At 46.2% G+C, this 16,040-nt stretch overlaps 1 protein-coding gene across 2 annotated transcripts in view; it reads left to right on the plus strand.

The window, feature by feature from the left end:
* The first annotated feature begins 987 nt into the window (after positions 1–987).
* The window catches only part of NAV2 (neuron navigator 2), a 773,425-nt gene continuing 758,372 nt past the window's right edge, over positions 988–16,040 (plus strand). For both annotated transcript variants that reach the window (XM_054662160.2, XM_508328.8), the window contains exons 1-2: positions 988–1,129; positions 6,189–6,843. In XM_054662160.2, coding sequence (XP_054518135.1) covers positions 6,769–6,843 — 75 coding nt within the window. In that variant the 5' untranslated portion in view covers positions 988–1,129; positions 6,189–6,768. The remainder of the gene's footprint in view (positions 1,130–6,188; positions 6,844–16,040) is intronic.

Consider the following 16,040-nt stretch of genomic DNA (forward strand, 5'->3'; position numbering starts at 1 on the left):
GGTGGCCCCTGGAGACTTTGGAAAGGCCAGGACTCTCTCCTGCCAAGACCAATAGGACTCCTTGCTTTCTCACCTTGGGCACCCTGTGTGGTGGGGCAAGTTTTGATTGGATGATAGGATTGGAGGCGGAGTGGAAAGAGAGAAATGTCCATGGTAGTGCCTCTCCAGACATGTCTGGCCTCCCCTTTTACTCTTTGGACCTGACCTTAACTTAGGAGAGGAGAGAACATTTTTTCAGAAGTTTAAGTCTTATTTGCAGTACTGGGTTCCTGATATCCTCTCGTGTGGGCACTTATGTACTAGGCCACTCCATGAAAGAGAGATAAGGGACATGGGGAGCACAAGCCTCCCAGATTCCAAAATGGCCCTGGGTAAGGTAAGAAGAATGAATAACTGTCCGGAGATGGGTAACCTTGGGGATAGGATGTGTTGCCCTCTAGGTTACAGAAGGTCTGGCTGTTAGGTGGCCCAGGGATCCTTGTTCTGCGTGTCCAAGAAGCAGAAACGGGTCTTGACATGCAGGCAGATTTCAGTTTGGTGTTGGAAAGAGCTTGCTGTCAACCAGAGCTCTACAATCAGGAAGGCAATAAGCACTGTCTTGGGAGCTTCAGAGAGCTCCATCCAGAGAGGTGTTTGGACACAGGCTGGACAGCTCCCTGATGGGATCCTGTCCAGGGGATTCCTGGATTTAGTGGGAGGTTGAACCAGGTGCCCGGAGGCATCTTCTGACTCAGGTTGTCCAACGATGCAGGTCTTCCTTAAAGTGTCAGGTGCGTCTGTCCCACAGAAGAAGGGCGTTAGCAGGCATGATTGGCATGTCTCTGCCTGGCAGGTCTGCCATTGAATAGCAGTAGCTCCGGAGAGACCCCCTCTCTTTCTCTGGTCCGCTAGCCTGGGAAAGGGCTCTGGACCCTGGAAGGGGACCGGGGTGGCGAGGCCGCCGATTGGCAGCGAGGCGCCATGTGAACTGCACTGGTTGGCTGGCGGGAGGGAGGAGGAGGCGGTTTCCCGGGTAACGGGAGGGCAAGGAGCGGCTGCAGCGGCAGCGGCCGCGGCTGAGAAGCGCGGGCCGGAGTGCAGTGCGAGACCGGCTGGAGGAGGCGGCTCCGCGAAGCCGGTGTGGGCGCAGGTAGGAACCCCCTATGCTGCCTCCCCCAGGTCGGGTCTGGCTGGACTGCCCGGCGGCAGGACCGGCCTGGGAAAGTTTGCGGTGCAACTGGGTGGGCAAGGAGGAGAGGACTTGGGGATGCTCTGTGCTGAGCTCCGGGGTCCAGAGCAGGGTGGGGACTGCCGTTGGGGAGAGGGCCAGCCCCTCATTGAGAGGCTCGGGGGCCACACCTCTGCTGCGGGACTCTGACCGAGAGCCAGGGCCTCTCAAGCCACCCGGCCGCAGCATAGATACCGAGCGAGCGGACGCATAGCCACCCGTGCGCGATGACGGCCGGCGGGCCCTTGTTCACAGATGCGCTGGGAAACTCTTCTCCAGCAGATGTGGGGCTGGGCGCCCGGCGCAGTGCTCCGAGGCTGCTCTGTGAGCTCGGGGGCGCACTTTCCCGGCCTCCAGCGACACTGTGCACGCCCCCATCCGGAGTGGGTGTGTGTCCCTCTGGGCGTACGTGCCTGAGGCTGTGCCACCTCCTGTGCGTGTTCTTGTGTTTCTGACTGTCTTGTTTGCGTGTCTCTGTGGGTTCCCCTCTGCGTGATTGTGTCTCTGGGTGTATCCCCGCATCTGGGTCCCTCTGTGTTTGCTGTTGGCATGGGTGTCTGTGAACGCCCTCTCCAGGTGCTTGTGTCTGAATACCGCTATTTGTGGATCCTTCTGTCGGCGTCTCTGTGTTTTCGGTCTGTGTGTCCTCCTCTCTGTGTGCTAGTCTTTAGGTGTATCTATGAGCGCATGTGTTTTCTGTCTGCGCCTCTGTTTTCTAGCTACGTCTGTCTCCGAATGTAGGTCCAGTACCTGTCTGCGCGGGTCCCTCTGTGGAGGCGTGCTTCCTCGTCTGTAATCTGAGCTTCTGTGATCTGTGTATATGGATGTGCGTCTGTAAGTCTGTATGTGTGTCTGTCTGCATGTCTGCGAGTATCTGCTATGCTTGTGTCGGTCTGTGTCTCTTTGCTGTGCCTGTCTGTCCATACGTGTGTATGTGTTGGTGGGGGTGGTGTAGGTGGATCGGATCCGAGCCAAGCCGGGGGCAACTAGGCCAGGCCTGCGGTTCCCCTGGCTCTCGCTCTCCCACGCTCCGGTTAGCTGCGGGCGGCGGGCTAGGGCGCGGGCGGGGAGGGGGCGCCCGAGCACTGGGAGCCGCTGTGCCTCCCGGGTGTGCGCTCCGCTGAGCCGGCTCCTTTCTTGCCTGCAAAGGGACTCAGGCGGCGGCGGTGGCAGCCCGCGTCGCCCAGCTGGGGCCCTAGTGACTTATTTTTGTGTGTGATCCTTTCTTTTCTTCAGGGAAGAGGCGGGAGCACGCTCCGCTCGCTCGCAGTGCACAGATAAAGGCGCCAGGGTTGGCGGCTGGGTCTGCCCTCCCTCCCCTGTGGCTTAGCAGAAGTGGCCGGCTCACGGGCTCCCTTTGGGAGCAAAAAAACCCCTAGATTAGAAACTCAGCCCAGAAACCACCATGCCTCCTTGGTTCTCTTTCATACCTCTTATGTAACTTATTTATTGATTGATTAATGAAAAGCTAGATTTCCAAGAAGCTCTTCTGTTTCCCCTATTGACACCAAGGGCTAATTAAAAATGTGATTTTGGTGATAAGTGTTAATTAGACCATTGGAAAGACCCTTCTTTTAGATGCACCCTTCTTTTAGAAGCTTAACTTCAGGTATAAGATGAAACAGGTCAGGCCCCCAACCCTCCAACCTTTAATCCAGATTTAAAAAACAGTTTCCCCAGTCCCGGCAGCCACTGGAGAGAGGGACAGGAGTGAGGAAAAGGCCAAAGGGGCATTGCCTGATTTTGCAAACTTTGGGAAAATCTAAGGATATTTTGCCAAAGCTGGGCTCATAATTCCAACACCCACGGCAGAAGGAGTAAGTTATAGCTAAGAAGGCCTGGCCTATGACTTGTCTGGCACCTGGAATCCTAAATTGGCATTTAACAGGGAATGAAGTTTTACTGCAGGAAGGGACTTCAGCGGGTCCCTCTGAAGGATGCCTCTACCTCTAAGACTAGGAAGCTTTTTCCTGTACCATCTATGTACTGGGCTATATCTCCAAACCTGTCTTTAACCTCCGTCCCACCCAACCTCCCACCCCGGGGTGGTTGCCCAGAGGAAGAAGGATTTGGGCAGATGTGGAATGGGAGTTTGAAGCCTTTGGGAGGCTGTTTGTACCAGGCAGGAAAAAGTCTTGGCAGTGTGTTCAGAAGATCTTCAGTAAGAGTGGGCTTGTCTTCTGAACTTTGAGGAGAAGCCAGGGCTTGCCCTCAATGCTCCCCACTCGTCTTATGGTGCAGTTTGGCCAGGCCTTCTTGTTTTTCTCCTTTCCCTTGCAGCTGCTCCTAACTGACTCATGACACAGAGAGGAGAAGCTGCTGATCCATTGCTGCATTTAGGGATCAATCCAGCAAGCATGTTCATTTCTCAACAATTCAGTTAAATGTTCCCTGAGTCCTTTCTTTCAGTTCATTTTCATTCAAGTGTATTTAAACATCCTGAGATTTCTCTGGCAGTAGGAAACCAGAGCTTTTACATCAGGGCATACTCTCTTGAAGTCCCCTCTGCCCAGTCAGGAAATAGACTGGTTGTGGCAGCTAGCTAGCTGACAACAGCATCCTTGCTTCTCCTCTTTCTCCTGTGACTCTCTCCCCTCTGGCTCCAGCACAAGGACAGCAACAGCCCCAGAACTGGTGGAGACTGACTCCTAGAAAAAAACAAAAGGCTCACAGGAGGTGTTGAACATCCTCCCACTTCCTGCTGGTTGGGAGGTATTTCTGTGGTGAGAGCGTCTGTCCCCATGTGCACTTGGGGCGTGTGCGCCGGCTGGTGTGATGGGATGTGACAGGGTCTCACCTGGGAGGGAGCTCCAGCACAGGGGCCTGGCACAGAGTGCAGAGCTGTTCTCAGATACAGAGAAAGCCCAGAGCTGTCAATGAGGCAGCCCCGATGGAGAAGGCCTTCCAAGCAGGAGACCCTTTTTGGCACCGGACTTTTTTTTCTTTTATTATTATTCATGAGGAGGGCCAGTAGCTATGAAAAGTGTAGATTCTGAACTCAGCCTGCTTGTGAAAAGTCAAACAACAGTACTCCTTCCAGAGCAGCATGGATATGAGCAGGAACTTTGAAGTCAGACCTGGGTTCAAATTTTAGACCCACCCTTCCTCGCTGTGTAACTCTAGGCAAGTTACTCGACCTCTCTTATCTTCAGTTGTCTCATCTTGAATACAAAGCTAAACATCTCTATTTGAAGCAGAAGAAGTGACACACAGCATGCCCTTAACAGAGATGTGCTGAATAAATGAATATATGAAGCAGTAGCTAGCACTAAGCATATAGCAAACATTCAGTACATGTTAGCAATTATCATTTGATCACCTATTCTGTGTTAATAGGTGATCTTGATCTTTCCAATTTTGTGTGGTATCATTCTCCTCACTTTATAGATGAGAAAACTGAGATTCAGATTAAGTTACTGGCTTAGGGTCACACACAAAGCTGCAGTGTTGAGATTTGAACCTAGGTCTGCCTGAGTCTTTTAGTTTGAGGTTTCAATTGGATTCAGAAAAGGGTAATACGTATAGCCAGTTTGTCAGAGTTCACTTGCATTGTGGTCTGGAGCTAAAAAGAATGATTCTGAGGTTTCACCTTCGCAAAGGATCCCTTGAAGGGGCTGTGGAGATAGTGGTGGTGAGCAAAAAGAGAGTATCTACTTTTTTCTAAAAGCTCAGCTACTTCCTGGGTCAGCAGAGGGCTTCAGTCATTCTGTCTATAATGTCACCCACTCTTGGGTATACAAGATAACCTTTTGAACATTCTGCTCCTCACTGATTCTTACCAAATTCAGAACATCTGTGACTTGGGAATTCACTTGCAGAAATCTGTTCTGGCCGAGTGTTTCACGTGTGTGGGACAAGCCTTCAATTAAGAGGGATGTACCTGTGAAGTCACATCCCCTCTGCTGCTTCTCTCCCAAGCATCTGCTAGTCCTTCTCCTCCTCCTCCTCCTCCTCCCCCCTCACAAGCCCTCTGTGGCCGAGTCTCATGTCCGCCTCTTAACCTGCTTTGGCACTGAGCTGTGCGGAAGCCTTTTGTGATAGGGGATGGCTTCGGCCTTATTCCAAAGTAGCCACCAGTCAGGACAGCTGCAAGGGAGGGTCTGTGGGTTTCTATCTAGTACCCGCTGCGGCCGGATCTGGCCACAGCTCTCCCGGAGGCTGGCATGGCCTGAATTGTAGAATGGCTAGTGCGTTCATTACAAATGCTGGCAAGACTAGTGCCTTTGAGTAAAGAGCTCCCCACCCCCCATTCCTTTCCTTCCTGATGGTGCTGGTGTTGTGGGAGGAGGCATTCATAATTACTTGTTGATGCATGATCTTCCTAGCATCCTCAGATGTGTCCCCACCTCTTGGACTATTTACGGGAGGGTGAACCAAGTGTGAATATTTTTCTTGGTGCAGAGGTCCCTTCCTCTCTCCTCCCTCCCTGTCCCTCCGAGCTTCTGTGACGTCAGCCAGGAGGTGACTGAGTGTCTGCTCTATCTGCAGATTCCCAGGCAGGGAATGCGGCTCCACAGGCAGTTGCTTTTCGGCCCTGAGACAATCTCGGCTGCTCTTTCTCACCCTCCCTGAGGACCCTGGTGTCTCGCCTGCCATACACTGCCTCCTGCAGCTGTAATTGGGGGGAAAATATTGATGCTTTGTGCTTCACAGACCATTGCTTCCCTGTCTCTTCATACTTTCGTGCCTTATTCCTCTGATGATGATGATGATGATGATGATGATCATGCACCCCATGGAAGTTTGAAAGATAACTCATTTCCAGCTCCGGTGTGCTTATTTCCAGAACGTGAGAAGTGGGGAGCCCGTGAGGCCCCTGGAGTTTCCTTGTCCATGGATGTGCTCAGAGGAGCTTGGAAAATGATCATCGGCTGCTGCTTGGTTCAGGCCTCACTATGTGGCTCCAGATGGTGGGAAAGACAGCTCAAATCTGTACTTTTCTACAAAAGACAAATCTGACTGTTGAACATTTTCTCCTCAGGTATGGGTCTTACACCATGAAGGAAGATGACAGCCCAGGAGGGGAGCCACCGCTGTGATGAACGCTTGCAGGAGCCATGAGGGGCGGCTTTCCGCGCAGTGTTTGCAGTGATTTATGGGAGTCAGGGGCTGCCAGAGAGGGATGTGGATGTTATCAGCTTGGTGGATTAAATGCCCATTTACATTGTTATTGACATATAAATTATCTGTGCCAAGGAGACAGTGAAGGAAAGGGTTTCTGGGGCAGTAATGTGGTATGTGCCTCAGGATATGGACTTGTCTTTGCCCAGATTTGTCCTCTGGGCTCTCATGAAGCGAGTCTCAGACCTAAAGTAAAACCCCAAGACTTAGCTCTCATGATGCCGGCAGCAGTCACCCTCATTGCAAAGGCAGCGGTGCCGAGTGAGGTTCCCGAGTGGATTTTAAGAAGACAGGAAGACCTTTGAAGAGGTGGTGCTGATTTCCTTGGCTGGCGGGAACTCTGTCTGGCTGTTGCATGCATCACTTTTGTGTGGGTTATTTTGTTCCTCTGTGGATTTGGAAGCATCACTGAAGGAGAGAGAGGATTTTATTTCTGGGAAATGGAATCGGTTTCTGAGTCCAGCCAACAGCAGAAGAGAAAGCCAGTTATCCACGGACTGGAAGATCAAAAGAGGGTAAGTGGCAGAACTTTGTTGGTTGATTGGATTATGGTGCTGGAATTGCTAAGTGTGATTCAGAGAGCATAGGTGGTCATCATCGAGCATGCTTGTCTGTCTTTCTCTCCGGAAGGAGGTAGCATGGTGGCTTGAGATTTGCTATGTCTCGATGCTGGGTGTCTTGACTTACTGGTAGGCAAGAAGAAAGATAAAGAAAAGGGAAAAAAAATTCAGTCCTGGCAGCCAAAAAGGCAAAGATTTATAAGCGTTAACTGAGGGAGTTAACAAAAAATGTTGGTGTTCTCAAAGTCCAATATGAGTTTCTTTGTACTGAAGCCCCCTTCGGGATTCACACACTCTTAGCACCTTTTGGAAATGTTGCTCCTGACAGCGGAGGTTTTGTTTGAATTATTCTCTGTGTGGTTGTCTGGCTCTTGTGTTTATGGATCAAAAACATATTCTACTGCACTCTTTGGCCCTATCCGTGAGAATGTCACAGCCATTTAAAATGGCCTGTTGAGCATAGGTCATTTGCTGTCATTGGTCTGAAAGCTGCAGTCACCCAGGACCTGTGTCTACCAGTTAAAGTTCAACTTGTCTTTAAAAGGCAGACGCATTGTGGAGTAGCATAGGGTGGTTGGTTGTCTAGGAAGAAAGTTGAAGCTACATCTTCTCACTCTTGGGGCATAGCTAAGACCGGGGCGTGGCAAGGGTTAAATACAGCTCTAGCAGAGTCCAAATTTTTGTTGAACTGAAAATAATTTCTGACATTTCCTTTGAAATGTTGTGGATGGTTAAAAAAAAAAAAAAGACTTCTGATGTTCTTTCAGAGTGGTGTGGGTATCCCTCTCCTCCTGAGTCTCAAAGATTGACTCTTCCCAGTGTGAAATACACATGGAGATGAAAACTGTCCTTCTGACTCTTCCCTATGATTTTATGTGGCTCTCTCTGTGAGTGTGTATGTGTGTGTGTGTATGAAAAAGGATTTTGTATTGCATTTTCTCTGACTTTCCAAGGATAAAAATAATCAAAAATAAACATTTTATAAATATTGACTCCATTCCTAACAAAAAATTCAATTTCTGAAACTGCTGTCGCTATAATTTGGGAAGAATGCCCACTATCTTGGGAACCTAGATAAGTGGGATTTGTTTTGTGGTGTTTGATTTATTAAGTGTATAACCTACTAGACCTGTCTACTCCTATTTCTACGGAAGCTTTCAGAGAGATAGGAGAAAAATCAATAATAGTTGTGAACAGAACCCAGGATTGATTGCATTTGACTAAATATTAGCCAAGTTTGGTATCCAGACACTTAGTGGAGGAACATTTGGGACCTCTGACACTGTAGACAATTTTAATTGGGCTGGTACAGCAAGATAATCTGCAATTATGATGGCTTCTTTTTGGCTAGGTGTAGATGTCTGCATTTCCCATCTGTTCTTGGCTCTGGCTGCGTTGGGTCCACATGTACTATGGAGCCTCTGGAAGTAGAATATAACCCCAAGTGAGGCTCTGCGGCAGCTGGGGTAACATCAATTGGTCATGCTCAGCTGACATTCATTTTAACTTGAACTCTAGCCGTCATGGCGATTATTAAATTTATAATGATATATGTAAGATCCATTTTAATGAGTCTGCATGCTTGGGTGAGCTCTCACTTGCGCTGGCAAAATAAGGCTTAACAGAGTATTACATTTCATCTTCTACTGAATTTTCTGGGCTGTGGTTGAAACTTTGTGTAGAAAGAATTAGATTGTTTTTCCTGATAGGCATTGTGATCGAGTTCCACATTGCCCAGAGTACAGTTTCTGGGCTTCTAGAAATACCACCACTGCAGTAGCTTCTGTTGGCGGCAGCAGCTTCTGTTGGTGTGTGCATGTGTGTGTTTGTGGGTAAACATACACCCCATTTGCGTCAAGTGTGAAGCTAAACAAGCCTCTCAGCGTGCAGCCTGGAATGTCTTGTCCACGAAGCTGAAAGGCGACTCTACAGTGTTTTGGCTCATATACCTCGGGTGAGCTGAAAACTCCTCTTCAGGGGGGATTGGCTGAAAATCCAACAAAGGCACAATCGAGGCATCTGCTGGAGAGCTGGGAAGTCTCCACCAGCATGCTTAAGTTACCAAGCATTCATTGGCACCAGATCCTCCTGGCATTTCTGTCTGTGTGTAAGAGATGTTTAGCGAAAGACAATTGTGAGATAAGTCAAGAGACAAGGCAGAGGGCTAGCTAGATCCAATTTTGCTGTATTTCCCAATGTCCCAAGAAGGAAAAGCCACTTCTCATGCACCTGGTTGTAGCTTGGTGATTGCTGGGGGTTTCATGTGGATGAAATGGCTAGTTTAGGGCCAAATAGGATCTGGCTGTTTGTGGGTATGTGCATATACCTTCTGCAGTGAAAAGCGTCATGGAATATAGAACTAGAGACCTGGGTTCAAATGCCAATGGTGCTGTGTGTTAGCTGTGCAACCCTGGGAAAACTACTTAACCTCTCTGATTTTTAGAGTCTACATTTTCAACATAGGACAATGGGGATTTTATTATAGGGATATTATTAAGATTAAATGGAATGTAGCTGGGAAGGACTTTGGCACTCGGTAAATATTTAAGAAATGTTCCACATAACCTTGGGATAGATTGCAATGTGGGCTTTCTTTTTTTCCTTTTGTTCTTAGAGGGCTGCATGTGATTTTGTTTTAAATCCTTAAAAAAATACTCAAGTAATACATACACATCACAAATCTGAATGTTATAGAAGAATACAGAATATAAATTTCTCATTTCTCTAATTCTATCCAGCAGTGACTGCTATTAACAGTTTTGTACATATTACTCTCGACTTTTTTGGGTTTGTGTTTCTTAATAAAATGGATTCATGCCATACATATTTTTAGGAAGCTTGCTTTGTCATTTAAAATAATGTGGGTGTCTGTCTGAGTCCTTACATACACACCCAAATCATGCCTTTTAATCACTGGATAGAGTTACACTGTAGAAGTGCCAAAATTTATATTATTAATCCCTTATAGATGTATATTTAGGATGTTTCCAGGTTTTTGGTTTGGGCTCTGTTTTTTGATATTACATAATTCCAGTATTCATCTATTCAAGAAGTATTTATGAAGTGCCTCCTTGTGCCAGGCACCTTTCTAAGAGCTAAATATAAACCAGACATACAAAGCCACTTTTTTCTTGAAGCCTATGTTTTAGATCAGTGCTCTCCAACAGAACTTCCTGCAATGATGGAAATGTTCTATTCGTGCACTGTACAAATCAGTAGCCACTAGCCATATCTGGCTACGGAGCACTTGAAATGTTACTAGTGTGGCCAAATTTTAAATTTTATTGAGTTATAATTAGTTTAAACTTCAATAGCTGCATGTGGCTAGGGGCCACTGTGGTAGACAGCACCTTTCTGAAGAGCCAACAACAGGCAAATAACTACACCATCAATTTCCAGACACTGGCCTATGCTCTAAAGAAAATTAATAAGGCAAAGTTGGTGTAGTGAGTGAGAGAGGTATACATTTCATATTTATGATTATTCTTGAATTTCCCTTTTAATTGATGCATAACTTAGATTCAGTAAAGTGTGTGCTTTTAAAGTTTACAAATCAATGAAGATGAATTTTTCTACCTCATACACACCGATGCAGCCACAGATGCATAAGGTATTAAGATCTAGACCTCTTCTCTTGCCCCAAGAGGATGAGCTTTAGCTGGTATAAGGGGATGCCTCCCTGAGGAGGTGTCTTCTGAGCAGAGACCTTAGCGGCTGGCTGTGGGAAGATCAGGAGGCAGCTCTCAGATGTGAATGTGCCCACTTGTCCCCTGTGCCAGGAGAGGTTATCATTCAGAGCTCTCAAAGCTCCTCCCTATTCCTTTGAAGACTTACCTGGGTGCCACATATAGATGGTAGCTCTCTATGCATCCCTAACTCTTGTCAGATTCAAATTCTGTGCTGAAGTGAGGAAAAAGCCGGGGAGACAGGGGGCTTCTGCATAGAGAAATTCAGTGAGGTAAGTATTGTTCAGTGCTCTAAGAACCTACTTAACTAGCATAGATTGGCGAAGTAAAATTTTCCTGACAGACACCTATTGATCAGTCAAGGGAATGACTTTTTGATTGATTTTTCTCTACTCTTCTTTAGAAGTTTGTCCTTCACAGACAGAGGTTTCCCACAGCGGATGAACACTGTAAAATAAGAATTGTTGGGTTTTTTGTTTTTTTTTTTAAAGATGCTTGATGATTGAGTAGTGACAAAGATGGTTCAGTTTGAATATTCTCCTAGCTGTCAACTTCTCAGCATGAAAGCCTCCTGGAGCCAGTTTTTAAAAATGTCTTTGGAGAGTGTGAACTCGGGCTTAGTGTAATTAAAATTTCTAGGGTTGGCTGAACTGCTCTGGATCTGCCAAGCCCTGCCCTTCAAAGGGTAATATACTATCATATTTGCCCCATCAGCCTCTTGTCTTCATTTTTATTAATGGCATTCCCAATTTCCTCGTCACTTGGGTTTGCAACTCAGAATTGTTTGACCTTCTCCCACCTCACAGGCCCACCACCTTCTTCAATCAGTAGTGGAATTTCTAGTCTCACTGCTACCACCCTAGTTTAAGGTCCAGGAATTTTTGCCTGGATGGTGGCATAGTTTCCTGGCTGGCTCCCTTGTTCCCATTTCTCTTTCTTCAGTCCTGCATGGTACCTGTATGACATCTTACAGATGTTTTGTTTATCCGGGAACAATGCCCATGTCATTCAGCAAGTCAGGGCTGCATGCCACCACCCTCCCCAAGGTCAATCCCAGGCCAGTAGTGAGGCTGGGCTACTTTAGAGGGATTTTCCTTGGCCATAGTGATATGAGCTCTGGGGCATTGAAGGTGTGGTTAGGGGTCTGGATTGATGGATACTGACATGTTAGGTGAGGATGAGGCTTCAGCCCCAGCTCCCCAGATGAGCTGAAATGCTTGTTTCCTGGCCTGGGCCAGTGTTTGCTGCTGCTCCTTTGGAGCTGGAGGTAGCAGCAGTTAGTTACAACTGATCTGCCTTCTGACAGGTCGCTGCCTGTAGGGCCCACCTGTCTTCCTGACATGAATGAAGGGAGTGTTAAGCAAGAGCTTAGGATGGACAGTGAGGACCTACCACAGCACATTTAAAATATCACTGAAGAAGAAAGGAGAGAGACTGTAGCCAGATGCAACTCCATTCAGTAAGCTTTGAGACCTGACTCAGGTATAGGGTCAGGGGGGAGGATGGCAAAGGGGTCAGACCAATTCCCAGCCTTCATCTCAATGAAGAGAATGTGAGATAGCATGATTAGTCTTCATTCATTCATTTATTCATTCATCCTGCTTTGATGAGTACCTACTGTGTGCCAGCCAGCCGCAGCATGAAGCACTGGGATCATGATGATGAGCTTAGATATTGTCTCCTGTTTCTGGGCACTTCCAGTGTCTTGGGGGAGGCAATTCAATCAGCAGTGACTGTGTTATTAGGTAAGCATCCTTCTGGTTTGGAGAGGTCAGGGAGGACTTCTCTGGAGGAGGGGGAACGTGAGCTCTGCCTATAAGGGGCCAAGTGAAAGGCACACTGAAGAGAGAACTAAATAAGCAGCTCACAGGGGAACCATGTGGCCTTTTGGGGGGCTGCAGCTGGGATGGATGCTGGCTGTTATGGACTGAATTGCGTTTCCCAAACATTCATGAAACCTTAACCCCCACTGTGGCTGTATTAGGATTGTTTTCTAGGGAATAAAACGGCCTTCTTCAATCAGCAGAAATGAATGCTGATATTTTTTATTTTGGCTTAATTTTCAACAGTGAAGACAATTTGACATTTTTCTGGACCTGATTTTAATGATGCTGGAAAAGTTGGGTTATTTTTGGTCCTTAAAGCCGCTAGAAGTTGAACAATGATTCAGGCACCCTCATAGGTGGCCATTCTCCATTTATTTGACAGATTCATGTAAATTGCACAAGGATAGCTCTGAACATAAGTAAACTGAATTTACTTTGGCTTTGCAGCTCTATCCCAACCTGGCTTCCAGAAACCAAATCATTGAGTCCTCAGCACAAAAGAAGGATGAAATTTAATGCTAAGTGGTATGCAGTGCCAGCCTTCCCACTGGCATCCTGTGTAGAGATCCAGGATTGGCACATTTGTTAAAGCCCTTTTACTTACCTGATCTCTTTAGACTTAATTTTATCCTATTGGTCTGTACTGTGTCATTATTTATTCCTTTCTTAAACTATCTGAAGTATGGTTTTAAACTGGAGGGAGAAAGAGCAGCAATGTCACCTAGGTTGTTTGGTATTTGTTAATCACATAACTTTGAGGCTTTATTAAGGGGATAATTTATTTAACCTTTCTAGCCTCTCCATTTTCATTATGAAAATTAGGATGCTAATAATACAACTTTTGGTGAGGATTATGAGATATAATGTACTTGAAGATTTAACACAGTACTTAGCACATAAGTATTAAATGATACCTATTATAATTCTTATCATATGTTTCCCTTGCATTATTTTGCAAAAATCCCTGTAAGAGGCCTATTGGAGGAGTAAAATGGGGATGGGGGTGGGTGGCTGCTGCTACTGCATTTGAGTTTCCTTTTGGTTAACTGAAGGTCACATAAAATTCCTTCTGGTTTAAACTTGTGTTATGCACATCTTTCTAAAAGAAAGTGTACTTTTCTGTTTCAGAAGTACAGTCAGTGGAGACAACAAAATCTTCCTTTATGTAGCAATCCTGTAATAACCACTTCGACTTCATCTTTCCACACGTTAAATTACAATATACAGGACCCTGGCATGTAGGGATTAGGTTAAACCTTTGTAAGTGTGTCTAAGACACCCCTTACAGGTTGCATTTTTACTTGAAATTTTTTTTTGAATTTCATTTGATCCACTCTGTGGCATCCCCTATAACCTCAGCACCAGGAAAAAAAACCTGGTTACCTAGAGGTGGGTTACAATTAATCAAGGTTTTCCAAAACCCATCCTAGGCTACTTTGCTCCTAAAGCTTGGATCAGATTCTTCCATGCCTGGGGTTTGAATCACAATAATGACATCTCTGACTCCCATCCTCAGGGCATTAATTTTTAATCTTCTTTCTCGTTGGTATAATTAGAAAGAGAGGGATGTGGGGGCTGGGAAGAGAAATGAGAGGAGATGCGGATGGCAGAGCAGGAGTAGATGTTTTTTTACAACGCAGCTTCTTTCAAAGATGAGGAACAACATTGCAGCCTTGCATCTACATTCTGAGTTCATTTGCGGGGAGGAAGCAGAGGCAAATATGGGACCGGGACAGGTGACTGAAGAAGCCAAGTCAGGGTGATTCCTGACATGGGAATTGGAGGTCATTTGGGGAATGAGCCAGAGCCATGTAACTGCATATGTTAGAGAGGAAAGTTAAGAACTGGGCTTGGATGTACAGGGGATTTCTTCCTTAAGCTGAGTAAGTAAAGATAAAGTTACCCAAAGCTGTATCCATTTCCAGCACCTACACTCCCTTGAATCTCTGGGGTCACAGTGAGACTTGAGGGACAAGAATCAGGATGTTGGTTACAAACAGCAAGATCCTATGTCCTTCATCTCTTGTGAAGCCATCATAGAGGTACCAATCTGGATACCTGGGAACAGTGTGCCTTTATGTTCAGAATCCAGGTTTTTGTCTGCTTCTTAGGTGAGTAAGGTTCCTTCAGACCCCCTCTTCCCACCTCTTACACAGAGGTGTGTGAGTCTAAATTTAAGTTAAAATATTTCTCCTTGTTTCCACTGTTATAATTTAAAAATGCAGTAAGTAAAAATCCTTAATGATGTGAGAAAATCATCATGAGAAGCTAAAAAGTAGGATAAATAATTGTTCTTAGATACACTTTGCACCTCACATGTGTAAATCTATATTGAATTGTTTGCTGAAAGTCTCTCTTTTTCACTAGCCATTCAGTTTCATGTTTGTTTCTGTATTCAGAACACATATTACAGTGTTCGGCATACAGTAGATGATCAGGAAATATTTGTTGAATGAATGAGTGACAGTTGACATTCCAAATGAGAGGGTAAAAGGGAGAGTTAGGACTCTCCTTTGACTCTCTGAGTTAGATTCTTTGTGGCACAGAGCAGTAGTTTCTTAGAAAGGAGAAGGTTTTAATTGTCTTTGATTTGGGATGGGAGAAATAGTGTCTGGCAGCACTGCTTAGAGGTAAAAGTTCTGCATTTGTGAGTCTTTATGCGTGTGGGGATTCATAACTGTGAAGACCCAGTTTTATTATTGTGAATCTATTATCCCTGTCACCCCCACTGTAGAGACATGCCTTTTCCCTTTGAATTTCCACGGGTCCATGGTGACAGGTGACCTGGAAGGTCATTTCATTGATGTCTGTGTTGGCTGATCATTTAGAGGTAAGATAAGAGGCAAGAACTGTGGCTCAGATGTACCCAAAAGGGGATGTACTGAATAAATCAGTGCAAAATATGCCCTTACATGTTGCAGCACAATGGGGCAAATTGTGAGAGCAAGTAATGAGGAGTCTCAGTTTCTGAGGGCAGAGTCAGTGTCCTGTTGAAGCCCATGGAATGTTCTGAAATAGAAACAAATGACGTCACCAGTCATTTAGAAATGCTTACCCAGAAGAGAAGGTGGAATGCTGTTATTCTTTCCAAAAAATAGAATGCATTCAAGAGAAACAGCTTTGAGCAAGGAGATGCTAATTAAGGTTGTTCCTTTGAGTGTCAGCCAGGCTTCAGGAAATCAGGGGCTCAAGATGCTGCCATGCGTGCCTCCTTGGCTGTCGGGTCACTTCTCTGCCTGTCTTGGTTCAGCAGGTCCTTTCTCTCCTTCCCAATACTCTTCCTCCACTGCTTCTCATGGTTTCTTTCTCTTCCCTCTTCCCTTCAAGGCTGATCCTCATTGCCCCCATCCACCATCACTACTCGTCTCTTTTATTATCACTGTCTACTGAGAACTTCCCTCTGGGTTTCTTAGTTCAGAGTCATGAGTTGATCTAATTGGCTTATCCCATCTTTTTGTGCCTAGAAACTGACAAAGACTCTTTCCTTGACTAAACTTCATTTAGGCTCCTTTGAGCTGTCTCTTCAGCCAAATCTCAGCCTTGGCCCCCATCCTGTCTTTGGCCTGCCAGCCTGGTCTTAGCAAGAACTGTGCTAAGTCAATTATTAGCACAATCTTCCCACCCTTGAGACCTGATCAAA

The sequence above is a fragment of the Pan troglodytes genome, chromosome 9, assembly GCF_028858775.2.
Source record: "Pan troglodytes isolate AG18354 chromosome 9, NHGRI_mPanTro3-v2.0_pri, whole genome shotgun sequence".
NCBI lineage: Eukaryota > Metazoa > Chordata > Mammalia > Primates > Hominidae > Pan > Pan troglodytes.